The sequence below is a fragment of the Sorghum bicolor genome, chromosome 8 (assembly GCF_000003195.3).
Source record: "Sorghum bicolor cultivar BTx623 chromosome 8, Sorghum_bicolor_NCBIv3, whole genome shotgun sequence".
Taxonomy (NCBI): domain Eukaryota; kingdom Viridiplantae; phylum Streptophyta; class Magnoliopsida; order Poales; family Poaceae; genus Sorghum; species Sorghum bicolor.
Window position 1 is genome coordinate 52,629,585 of NC_012877.2, and position 13,518 is coordinate 52,643,102.

Here is a 13,518-nt window from a genome sequence, read left to right on the forward strand (position 1 = left end):
TATGAGCTATGAGTTGTTTGACAAGATGTATAGTCTATTTGTGGTAACCATGGAATCTCAGGCAAAGCACCTGGTGTTGTCCCAACATCGAGTGGTAGTGCTTACCCATGAAGTGATCATAAACATTCCATTCAGAATGAGTTGACAACCTTTGTGCAGTTCTCTCTCGCAATATTTCCCCAACACTGCAAGTGGTATGAGAAATCTACTTAGGATCCATCTATGGAGACCATAGAGAAGCATCAAGTGTCCTAGGAAGAGTGGTGCTTGTTGACCTATCAAAGCAAGACATAGGAAACCAAAGTCCCAAGATAAGATGTATTTTTTTTGTTCACTTTGGAATATTTGATGGATTATCACGTGACAAAATGTAGAACCTGAAAGTCACATGAAAACCATACCGATATATGGTCAATCTTAACAGACCCCTTGGGTTGCTTTTCTAGATAGTGTTCAAGAACCTTCTCCTAGATAACCTTATCGACTTTTGGCTTCAGTCTTGCACCTTTACTAAGATAACTGAAGTTATTTCACTCTATCTTCTCCCATCATTATGTTGTTTCTCTCCCTGTCTCTCAGAATCCCAAGAAGTGCAGTGTGTTATTAGACGGGTAATCTCTGAAGGAAATCTCTAAAGATCGTTCCGATCTGGCAAGATGAAGTTCGTAAACAATAGTTTTTGAAGATGAGCAAACACTTGGTTTAAGTGGGGTAGCGGCAGTTACGATCATCACTCTTGAGGATCTCAAAACAGAAGACATGGAGAACTTTATATTGATCTTTATCATTTTTGCGATGAGCCCTTATCATTTTTGTCAACGTGTGATCTTGGATCTTACATCTCATAGGACTACAAATGATTAAGCGTGAAGACAAAAAAAAATCTAAGTCTTTGTCAACTTTTGGTAATTCTTTATCCTTTCATCTACTATCTTATGCATATTTGGAATCAAGGAAATTGTGAGCACAATAATATCTATCTTTATCTCCTATGTATCATCTCATGTTAATATTGGCTTCTTACCCTTGCACCTTATCCTAATACAGGATCCAAAGATCACTTCTTATCTCATACGTTTGTCTTTCCTTGTCACCAATCTTTACCATACTCTGTACCCTTTATGCCTATCTTTAATCCTTTGATCACGTCTTAAAAGTCTCGAAACAACTTCGATGATCTACTTTATCTTTCTCTTTAGTTTCTTCAAATCTCGGGACGAGATTTATGTTAAGTGGGGTAGATCTATAACACTCCAAATTTTTTTTAATTTTGGATTGTTATTAGAAAATACTAAATAAAATGAATGGTTTTAATATGTGGATAAAATTTGCCAACAATAGTATAGATTTCTATATATTTTTTTTATCAAAGAAAAATGGTGCTTTTCAAATGTTTTGGAATTAATTAGACGAGCTTTAGTTGATGTGATGCTTGTCTATTACTTGAGTTTATTGTTTTTGTGTGTGCTAAGATTTTAAAAACACGTTTAGATGCCGTCCGATCCTTTCCGATAATTTTCTAGACTTTTTCGAGCTTTTTCCCATTTTTTCCTAAAACAAAATCTATTTTTATATGCTCTAAAATTCTTTTTTATAGGCACCAAAAACATTATTTGGATTGATCAACTCTCAATATATCTCTAAAAGTTTTCCTTTAATTTTTAGAATTTTGGAAATATTTTTCAGGGATTTAAAATGATTTCAGCTTTTTCTGGAATTATTTTGGAACTGAAAATGATTTATTTAAAATCCCGAAATTAAGAAATTCTAAAACTTTTGCAAACCCTAGACCCATATATATGCCGGCGTAGCCCTCGACGCGCTGCTTTCAGAAGTACGAGCCTTTTTCCGAGCCGCCGCTCGTAGCTCCGTAGATCCATCGCCGAAGTTTCGGATCTCGTTTCCGGCGAACTTTTCCGGCGAACGTTCGGCGAGCGTTTCCGGCCATCTCCGGCATCTCCAGCAGAAACCGTCACCATCCCGAGGTTCGTCTCATCGTCCTCTACACCGGCACACCGTTCGTTTTGCAAATCCGTGCTCGTTTACCGTTTCCCTAATCTCTCTTTCTCTTCTTCGGCGAACGTTATCCATAGATGACATCTTCTTCTTCGTTTCCGACCATCGCGACCCTATACGGCATCACCGCGGCGTCACCGGCGACCCTGCGCCCCACGCTGTAACCCCCGCAGCACCCCGACCCGCGCCCCTTGGCGTGCTGCTGCGAGCAGGCAGGAGCCGCCGCTTCCTGCTCCGTGCAGTGCGTGCGAGCAGGCCACCCTGCACCGGCCCTAGCAGGCGGGCCGACCACCGCCGTAGCCTGGCACGGCCGCGCCGGCCGGCTACCCCCACGACCAGGCCAAGCTAGCCCTCCCTCTCTGGCGCGACGCAGCAGATGCACAACCATGGCCAGAACTTGACGTTCGTGAGAAGAAGATGACCCAAGGTAGAAGACGACTTATTTACAAGTTTGCCACTGATCGTTAATCCTTCGCCATTTAATCGTTCTAACTCCGTTTCATTCCGTTTCAATTGAGTTAGTTTCGTAACGTCGCGCTCTACGCAGTAGTGCTAACTTTTATTATGTCATATATTTTTATATATATTTAGTTGAATATTAGATTAATTAATATATGCACCTAATTTTATAATTAAAAGCAATATAGAGTTATAATCATGATTTCTATTGTTTTATGACCATGGCAACGTAAATGACTTGTTAGCGATACTGTTTTCCATGTCCCATATTTATAAATATAATTAGTTTAATTAATTTTTGTTGAGTGCCATTTTTAATTATTAAAAAAAATAATTTAGGTTTACACTTCGGTATTTTTTTATAATATACTATTAATTTAATTAATGTTAACTTAAATATTTATTAATTATAATTCTTTTAGTTAGACATAAAGTATATAATTAATTTGTTTAATATTTATTTAATGTCTTTTTGATTAAAAATAACTTATGTTTCTAATTTAGATCTTTTATAAATAAATAAATGATAACACTATTAATATCAACTTAAATGATTCTTTATTAATTATAACTTGTTTAGTATAAATGGAAGCATGTTAGGATTTGATTAGTTGCTCTCACTTGTTTTATGTTTCTAAAATTACAAAGACGTAAATGGCTTAAATGATATATAATCATCTACAATTAAAATATAACTAAAGTTTAACTCTGGTTTTTATAATTCAACATAATTTGTTTAATGATTGCACATATTTGTTTCTAAATAAAAGTAACATATGAAAATATTGACCTTTTTATAATTACTTGTCAACTTAAATGTGTATTTATCAATTATTAATTTGTCTTGTTCAAATATGATCATATAAAGTTGTTTTAAATGAATTTAATTAGTAGTTATTCAATGTCTTTTTGAATTTGAAGTAGTTTAGGTTTATCTCCGATCTTTCATAAATCATATTAATTATATAATATCAACATAAATGCCTTGTTAGTTATGACTTGCTCCGTTTAACTTTGAAAATAAATAGTGATTCTAATTAAGTTGCTATCACTCATTTTATATTCTCTAAGCTATGAATGCTAAAATAGTTTAAATAATTTCTATAATTATTTATAAATAGAGTATGACTAGAACTATACTTCATCTTTTTATAATTATAATTTGTTTAATTCCACTTTTTGAGTTGTTTCTCTAAAAAGTCTATCACCTCTCTTCATCAAATAAAATAGATCAAGCGAATAGTTGGTCTTCTTCGTTGCGCTTCGAACCTCGAAAGTCGTGTCCGATAAACTATAGCTCCGTTCTTAAACGTTCTTACGTTGTCTCGATCGTAGCAATAAGTCGTGTCGTTAGAGCGCTCTTTCTAAGCTTTTCTTTTGATTGATGCTTGTTCTTAGTCATGATTGTTTGTTTGTCTGTTTGTGTTGCTTGGTTGCTACGAGTAGAAGAAGCGTGGTTCATCAATAGTGAAGACCAGGAGCTGAGGACCGACAGTCGAAGCAGAAGTTGGAGATCAGAAGAAGGAAGTCAAAGATTTCTGAGCAGTTAAACACTGGAAATTAAGGCAAGTGCAGGCACCCTTTGATCATATTGTACCTATGAACTTTAAATACATTTACTTTCCAGTGCATGTGTCTTAATACTGCAAACCCTAAGGACATGACTAGTCTTCTACTATATTCCTTGTATACCTGGGTTTTATACATGGGTAGTATAGTGAATAGTAGATATGCTTAGTTGCTCTACTCATCTAATCTATATAATAATAATAATAATAATGATCTTGCTTAATGAATTCTTCAATGATGATAAATGATTAAATGGTGAACAATGGTCACTTCGGTGAGGGAGATGTTGCGGTGCTTGCGAGCATCGTGGTTTGGTTGAGGACAGGGGGAGCGGGTACTGTTGGTGGTCCGGTTTGCCGGGCGTACCCGTCTCTGCTCTCCGTAAGGACTTAGTCAGGGAGCGGCCCCCTGGGACTTACAGTGCAGCTCCAAGCTATATGGGCTCTGGCTTGACTAATTATCAGGACCTCCGCTGGTAGGGTGTTACTTTCCGGGTAGGCGTAAGGAATGTAGCTTGGGTATTCATATTAAGAGGTCGGTCAGTTCGGGGTCCCATTGCTATGGGCACGACTGCCGCGCGCCCCGGCAAAAACTTACGAGTGGCATCCTATTAGTTGGACCCTGTGAAAGGTCTCGTAGTGAAACCCTGCCTGCTCACCTTGGTAGTGTTTTGGGGAGTCGCGACCCCGGGCGAATGGGAATCACGACTTGGAGTGAACGTGCACACCTCTGCAGAGTGTAAAACTGATATATCAGCCGTGCTCACGGTCACGAGCGGCCCAGACCCTCACTTGATGAGCAAATTGGATTCACTGGAACTTGGAGGCGAAACTTGGTTGAGGTTGCTACCTCGTGCTTTGACGGAATGGCTATTCCGTGTTGGCAGGATTGGTATCCTGTGTTCTTAATTGGGATTGTTATCCCATGATATTAATGGGGTTGCTACCCCGAGTTACTATCCGAGGTTGCTACCTCGGTGATCTTAATGATAATAGTGATTATAATGATGACTAATAATATTGCTAATTAACCTTCATCTAAATAAGGGTTGGGATGCTTTACCCATATTTAGTAATAGGTTGTTTTAATAATAGAGTTGTAATAAAAGTTTACCAACTTAAAAGCTCACCTGCAGTAAAACAGTGTCAGTTTTTCCTTTGATTAAGCCTTGCATGTCATTATACTTTCCGTCTGTACTTGTTGAGTTCGACATGAACTCACCCTTGCTATTTCCCCCACACCCCATTGTGTAGTAAAGTGCTGCTTAGAAGAAGGACATTGATGCTATGGAGTTTTCTAGAGGCTTATCAGAAGTGCTTGGCGTACGGAGCCCCCAGTCAACCGTCCCTGAGAAGAATGGAGCCTGAGAAGTTTTAGCTACTGTTTCCGCGTACTCTGATGTTTGTAAGTGTTAATATAAATATGTTTTCCGCTATATATAACATTGTTTTTGATATTTCTATTCTTTGTTGTATGTGTGGACTTCCTGGGCACACATATGACGACTCTGGTCTTATTTTAAAAGCCAGGGTGTGACACGCGGCGCCCGACCCCCCGCTAACCAAGCGTCGCAGGAAGGTCTCCGTTGGACACAGTTTTCCGTCTCGACCGACCCCATCAAGACCCCGAGCGAAAGCTGCAAGGCGGTTTCCTGTCGGGCGCAGATTCCGTCTCGCCCGACCCCAACACTACAAAACGAGTCTGAAAAAAGTCTTGCGAGGCCCAAAATCCCCAGGCTATGACCACCTACGTTCCAGAGGTTGCGAGACTGACCTGCGACACAGGTTCGAATAGTCGCCTCAGGATGACTGAGCGAGGGATGACTGAAGATGAGCACAATAGAGGCCAAGGTCCGAGCCCCATAGGGAGTCGGCGCATCTTTACAAGTCATATCCGAGACCCATGCGGGTGTCACGTGAGTGGGATCCCATCGAGGGAGGCATCGAGCCCTTGGAACCTAACGAACGGTTCCGACATCCACCGTGACTGCCCTCGGGTACTTTTTGAGATGTGCCCATAAGGCCACTAGCCGACCCCTATCGAATGGGACTCGGACATCCACTTGGATCTACCCGCCTGCAGCTCCCGGGAAGCATCGTCACTCGCCAATCGAGGGTAGTACGACACGACCCACCCCTCCTCCGAGCGAAAGAAAGAATGAGGGACGTAATTATAAGACGAGAAAGAAACTGATCGACCCTTTTGGGAAAGGGCTCGGGGGCTTCCTCGCACCATGGGAACAGGCACCACGTATAAAGAACGCGCAACCTATCCCTCAAAAATACTCCAGACTATAGATGTAAGGGGTAAAAGCCTTTGAAGGAATAACACCATTCCTCCAAAAGGCTCGGGGGCTACACCCGGCGGGTGCGCTCGCGCGCACCCTCCGAGAAAAGTAAAAAGCTTCCAGTCAACAAGCAGTCCCTAGGGAAAGAACCTCTAAAGAGGTGACCCCACCCCTTCAGAGGCTCGGGGGCTACTGTTGGGTACCATAAAAAGGGATACCCAAATCAGAGCAATAAAAAACGCAAAAAACATACTAACCACAATCACCGGGGTACGGGCCCCAGTTCATTCAACTCGCCCGACCTCCCAGGGCCTCGGACGCAAGTTCATTCGACTCACCCGACCCCCTAGGGCCTCGGACGTAAGATCCGACTCGCCCGACCCCCCAGGGCCTCGGACGCAAGTTCCGACTCGCCCGACCCCTCAGGGCCTCGGACGCAAGTTCCGACTCGCCCGACCCCTCAGGGTCTCGGACGCAAGTTCCGACTCGCCCGACCCCTCAGGGTCTCGGACTCAAGTTCCGTCTCGCCCGACCCCTTCCAGGCTCGGGCGCCGGACCCCATTCCACCTGGGAAGCAAGACTTCCACCGCACGGCACCGTACTCACGACGTGACAGGCGCGATGCTCCCATACCGCAGCAGGGCAGGGTGTCGACTGTTCCAACCACCCTGGGCACTGCAGCTTCACCTTTTTCACTGTGTGCCCTTACCTCTTTCACTGTGGCGTATTGCCTCATAGTAGAAAGGGAATGGGGGAGGTTAATCAGCATCACTATTTGAGGTCTTTTCCCACTATTGATGGGACGACCTGCAGTACCGGCGATCCGACCCCCATGACTTCCACAGGGCTCGGCAAACCTCCACAGGAGTGACCATCCCTCAAGGACAAGATGAACAGGCTTCAACAGGGTCGGGGCTGTAACTCTTCCACTCAGGGAAATCAACCCATGTAAATCTCTGTCTCCCCTTGAGGCTATAAAAGGGGAGCCAGGGCTCATAGCTAGGATCAGGTTCATACACACGCCCACCACACTCTTTCACAGAGCAGCGACCCGCACTCTGTCCACCACTAAGTCGAGACCTGGGACTTAGCCCTCTCTCGCAACCTGCTTGTACCCCCTACTACAAGCACCTTTGGGTGTAAGGTTATACAGAACCCCCGATCACACTGGACTTAGGGCATTCTTGGCCCGAACCAGTATAAACCCTCTGTGTCTCACTTGCATCACCATCCAAGTTTGGGTAGTCACGCAGACTTGTACTTGTTAGTGTCTAGACCACGAGTCTAGACGCCGACAGTATGATAGAGGCTATTGCAAACCTGCAGGTTATTAGGTCAAAAAAGCATAGGCAGTTGGTTGAAACATGTTATTCAATCTATATTTTGTTGTTGTACTTGACCGAAAGTGTGGCCAAAATGTTGCTAGAATATGTTAAGGGCCTCGACCTGCTACTTTCTTTTGAACTTGTAATGTTCATGGATCTGCTAAAGTGTTGCTGTAATCATGTTATGGTGATGAAATATGACCTGATATGTTGTTTGAACCTTAAATTGAAGGCCAAGGATATTTATGTCCAGATGTTTATGTTTACTTACCTGTTTGAATGAGAAATCATATTATAAAAGCTATAGTGTCTAGTAGCAAATGATCATATTTTTGTAATGGTTTGTGGCAAAGCAATTCTTTTTTAGTGGTTAGAGGCAAAAGCCACATTTTTTCAATGTCTCCTGGTAATTTTTGCCTTTTTACATTACATGGTTAAAAATGACCCTGCATACATGGGTCGAGATGGACGTTCTCGGGCGAGGGTCAATGCCTTCCACAAAACATTTCAAGCTTGAAAATGACCATGCATACACGGGTCGGGGTGGATCTTCTCAGGGCGAGGGTCAATGCCTTCGACCCTGTTTTATGTGACTACGGCATAAATCCATCGAACCATAAAATTTAGGCCTTGTTTAGTTCTTCAAAAATTTTGATTCCCCGTCACATCGAATCTTTAGACTTATGCATGGAGTATTAAATATAGATGAAAATAAAACTAATTGCACAGTTTGATCGGAATTGATGTGACGAATCTTTTAATCCTATTTAGTTTATAATTGGACAATATTTGTCAAATACAAACGAAAGTACTACTATTCATATTTTGCAAAAAATTTTGGAAGTAAACAAGGCCTAAATATGACCCCCGAAACGATTAGTTTCCATACACCAGAATTGAACGTCAACTGCGAACTCACACCCAAAACAACTTCAGAAAAGGCTACGCACTCCCTTAAGTCCCACTGTCCACCCATCACGTTCACGTTTCATCGCTCGTTTCATCTGCGAATTCACAAGCTGATAGCAGAATGGTACATTGTCGAATTCCAACAGAGAAAACACGAAGTCTCGAGCCTATTTTCACCATTTCCTGTCGACGACATCCATGAACAGTCGCACTGGATGTGCCCTGTCATGTAGAAACTGCAGCTCACACACCACCATGGTACCATCATTCATCAGGCAGAGACAGTGACTCCATCCTCTGACTGATCAAACGAACCGCGGCATTGGCGGCCGAGAAGGGGCCATGGAAGCTCTCCCTGTACGACAGCTTATCCAGGTCGCCCACCATCTTCAGCAAGATCTCTCCCAGGTCAGACTGCCCCGCTATCAGGGACTCGTGGTACGACCCCGCGGCGGTGCTGCTGATGTCCACGTTGGCCGGCTCCGGGCAGTACTCGTCGTCAAGCCACTTGTGTAGTGTCTCCCTCAGCCATTCAGATTCCTGGTGATGATCAGCATAAAATGGAGTTAAGTTCCTCAGTGATTCTGAATTTTTAGCAGCAACGATGGGCCTAAGTCCCTCAGCCATTCAGATTCCTGCTGCGTAAGCACCTCTGGAACAAGGATTGGAAGCATCACAATTCGCAGCAATGCACATAAGCGCCTTCACTTATGAGCACTGCAACATTCTACTACTTGAGTTCAGCTACTGTAACACCCTAAAATTTGCTCATTTTAAAATAGGTGAAAAATGATTTATTTATGAATTTTTGTGCTCATGAAACATAGGAAAATAATATTTTTTTCATTGAATTAAAATTCATTATAGGATTTAGTAACATGTATGTGCACTCATGCTGGAGAATTTATATTTTTGTACTGTGTGACTTTGAGCAAAGTTCAAAAATTGTTTCAAATTGATTTGAAAATGGTTTGGAAATAAAAGAAAAAAAAACAAACAAAAGAAAAAAAAAAGAAAACTTTTCCCCACCTGCTTCTGGCCCGAGAAGACCCAACTCCCTCCTTCCCCTCGGCTCACTTCGCAGCGCAGCAGGAAGCCCAGCCCCCTCTCTCGGCCCAAGCTGCCACAGCAGCCCACCCATGCGTGTGACCCCCTCCTCCTCTCTCTATGTGATTGACAGCCGGGACCCGCATGGCAGCGACCCCTCCATCTCCTTCCTCGCGCCGTCATCGAGCCGGTCTCTGGCCGAAGGAAATCCCCCCCGATCCCGCTTTGGCCGGGATATGACTTCCCGCGAACCCCTATAAAACTCCCAGATCCACCCCGTAGGTTCCCTTTTGTCTCCAAACTCCATAATCCGAGCCCTAGCCGCCTATAGAGCGCAAACCGGATCTCGCCGAGCTCGTGCTCTAGCCACCATCACCCCGCGCCGTCTCTGCTCCTTCTCGGGTTGCGCCAAGGCCCTAGACCGGTCCGCGGCGAGCTTCTCTTTCCCCTGGCGTTTTCCTTTTGAAGAATGGTGCACCGAGACGTGTTTTGGACGAACTCCGGTGATGTCGTCAATGGCGCCGCCGCGCCGGACCTCTCTCCAGTGGCCGGCCGGCCGGGGTTTCCTCCAGGTGAAGCCTAAGCCGTTGGATCGGGAATCGGTGGCCGACATTAGAAGATACCCTTTCGCTGCGAGATTTGCTAAAGAGCCCCTGGAGATTTCGGTATTCAACCCGCGGTCCCAAAGCGCCTGAGTAAAATACGCTTTTCAAAGCCAAAGGCGTATTCCTGACCGGTTAATGGAAAATACGTTTTCACTATTTACAAGTTTGCCACTGATTTTAAATTGCTCATAAAATATTTATTTTAACTCCGTTTTTGTCCGTTCAAATTTCGTTAGATTCGTATTTACGATCTCTACATGTTAGAAGTGTTAGTTTACTGTTTTGAAACTTTTTAATTTTGCAGTAGCATTTAATTAATTATTTATCTATAGAAAATCTTAGAAAATTCATAACTTCACCGTTTCAACTCCGATTTTCGTGAACTTTACGTTTCTGTGTTTGTAGCGCTGCGTAGAATATTTTAATAAACTTTTATATTTGTTTTACCATTGTTTGGTGTATTGTTCTAATTATAGCTTGTTTGCTTCGTGTATGACTGTCTAAATTGGATTGCGTGTTGTTTGATGATCGGGTATAGACGGTGAGCGATACGTTGGTGATCAAGGTCAAGCTTTTGAAGACCACCTGGCTCAGGAGAGCTTTGATCAAGGCAAGTATAACTTGGGATCATCCTTGTTACCTATACACACTTAATACAATATTTATCATATGCATGTGTCCACCTTGATGACCTTAGCAAAATCATAGATGATCCTGAATTCTTTGTTACCTATTTGGATATGCATTTGGGTAGTTCTTGCTAGTGCTTGAATATAATCCATGATCTTGTAACATGAATATTGGATATACAATAAACAATAAAATAAGCTTTCTAGCAACTTGAATATAAAGGGTGGAAAGAACTCTAGTTTTTGCTAGATTGATCTTGACCCTCCATAAGGATTTATCCCTTGGCAAAAGCTGGGACAACTCGTACAACCACGAGGGCTATATGGCTCTGGCTTTAGTTAAGTATGAGTAATTTTTCTAGCTTGTTAGCGGTTACCCGAAAGGGCGGAGGGGCTGAACCGTTTTGGGTATAGTGCGAGCCCCTGTCCCTATGTGTATAGGCTGCGTGTCATTGTGCCATTCGGAAGGGGGCCATCTATATCTGCGCGCAAAGGAAACCTTGCGGCCCTAACATGTTAGACGAACCTTTGAAAGACTTCATAGTGAACCCCGGCGACCTTCCTTGGTAGTGGGTTAAGAGGCTGATCACCTCGGGCGAAAGGGTAAATCACGACTCATGGGTAAAGATGTACAACCTCTGCAGAGTGTTAAATCTGGTATACTAGCCGTGCCCACGGATACGGGCGGCCCAGAAAACTGACGGAATAGATGGACACTGATGAATGTGAATAATGACAATAAATGATGGTTTATTATGTTGTTTATATGTGTTATTCTTAATTCTTGTATACATTGATCATGTGGTTATGGGATTAATTACGCTACCTTGACATTTGCTATTCAATGATTAAACATGTTATCAACTATTAAAAGCTAAATGCAGTCAAACCAGTGTCAGCTATTTGAGCCTCATGAACCCCTGGTTATACTTGTTGAGTACGATATGTGCTCACTCTTGCAATTTCCCCCACACCTTAGGAGAAGTTTAGGCTTGTGATCAACCAGTCAGTTGGATCCTGGAGAGAGGAGTTAATACCCGAAGTTTGGAGTTGTCTATCCGCTGTTTGCTATTAAAGGTTATCTCTTTTATACTAAATACGTTATATATGTATGCATTGTCTTTTGATATTACCCCTTATTTGTAGCTATATGTGAGATTTGACTTCTAAAACTCACATATGGTGCATATCTGGTTTTGTCCTTAAAATCGGGTATTACAGCTACTGTAAGCTACATGGTGCATGTGCAATGAAATAGTAGTAAGTTCTGTTAATTGAGTCTCAATACATGTTTCATGAGAGTGCCATGCACATTAAATAGGGTGCCACATAAGCAAAATTGTTGACTTGGCAGGGTCATTAAATGAAGGAGTTTCATCAGATGAGAGAGGAGTTTCGTCCCCATAAAAGTCATATGACTCGGTTACCTAGTTTATAGTCTTGGTAACTGTGCTATGAAACTATGCATTGAGAGTGGCCTAAGAGCACTCCCAATGCAGAAACTACCATGGTTTCTATAGACATTAATTGCAGTGACACCTAAGCATTTTGCTGATGTGGCAATGTAGTTATTAAAGAGAGAGAGTAAAAATAGTAGAAACTGGGTCTAACATAGAAACCATGTCTCCACATAATCCAAGACACGAAGTGATATGATTGGCTAAGAATGGAGAGAAAATGAATAAACTATCCATTGGGAGCATAGTTTATATATATATAGTGTCTATAAAAATTAATGAGTATAGAAACTATATGTAGTTTCTAGCATTGGAGTGCCCTAATGCAATGTGGCCATATGATTGATTTCTAGCTTCGACTCCCCCCATCTACACCGTGAATTCAGACATCCCAAGTGACACAGAAATGCATTGGCATGATCTGAAAGGGGGCAAATGTGACTTGTAAGCAGCCAGAAACCCAAGAGTTCAAGACACACACAGTGTCTGAACTCTGAAATCTGGACACATGAACAGCACGAACTGAGCCAGCAAATTACGTTTGAACTGAGAGGCATCAATCTGCCGCTTGAGCGTAGTCTCTTCAACGCTACTACCCTAGATTGTTTACCAGTACCTAAGAACTGGAGGGGAGCTATAGCAAGCACCACGAGTCCACGAGGCAGCGACAAGAATCGGTAGAGAAATTCAGACAAAAGACCAAATTGGGACCGAACCTGCGCTGCTCCTGCAGGCGTCAGCCAAGAATCGGGCACCCTCAGCTCCTGCACGCGATTGTCCCGCTCCCCGTCGGCGGCGCGGAGAGGCCACCGGGGAGGATAGGCGTCGACCCGGACGGAGGCGGAGGTCCGGAATCGGGTAGGGTTGTTGGGGAGAGCTAGGAAAAGTTGCGCCTTTGACGGAAGGGAAGGGGAATGGAGGCGGCCATGGAGGAGAAGGGCACCGAAGGAGGTAGAAGATGACATTTTTCTCTCTTTTCTTTTTTTTATGTGAAAATCTTTTCTCTAGTTTTTCAGAGGTCTGCGTTCTTCAGGGAAAATTGTGGATTTCATTTGTTTAAAATCCAGACTGTCACCTTCCAAGCTTCCTTGCGTGCTTGATCCTTCGGAAGTTGAGTGCACTGTTCTCCCGTGATAGTTTGTGACCGATGCTGGAAGTTGAAATTTTGTAATGATATCATGATGATTTATAGGTAACAGTAAAATTTCCCAGATG

General features: G+C 43.0%; 1 protein-coding gene and 1 long non-coding RNA gene across 2 annotated transcripts; one reads left to right on the top strand and one right to left on the bottom strand.

The window, feature by feature from the left end:
- LOC110429641 lies at positions 1,353 to 4,134 on the top strand. The gene is made up of 3 exons (XR_002446742.1): positions 1,353 to 1,985; positions 2,094 to 2,443; positions 3,922 to 4,134. It is a non-coding gene; the product is annotated as an uncharacterized LOC110429641 (long non-coding RNA).
- Positions 8,478 to 13,384, bottom strand: LOC8067237. Its single transcript, XM_002443246.2, has 2 exons — positions 13,020 to 13,384; positions 8,478 to 9,105 (listed from the first exon to the last, which is right to left on the bottom strand). Exons 1-2 carry the CDS (start codon positions 13,266 to 13,268, stop codon positions 8,830 to 8,832), a joined length of 525 nt encoding a protein of 174 aa, XP_002443291.1. The 5' UTR covers positions 13,269 to 13,384; the 3' UTR covers positions 8,478 to 8,829.

Bases quoted from the DNA above. Each gene is read 5' to 3' on its own strand.
- LOC8067237 (XM_002443246.2), bottom strand. From the start codon at position 13,268: ATGTCATCTTCTACCTCCTTCGGTGCCCTTCTCCTCCATGGCCGCCTC. The intron at 9,106-13,019 runs GTTCGGTCCCAA...GATCATCACCAG, and splicing joins CGCCTGCAGGAGCAGCGCAG to GAATCTGAATGGCTGAGGGA.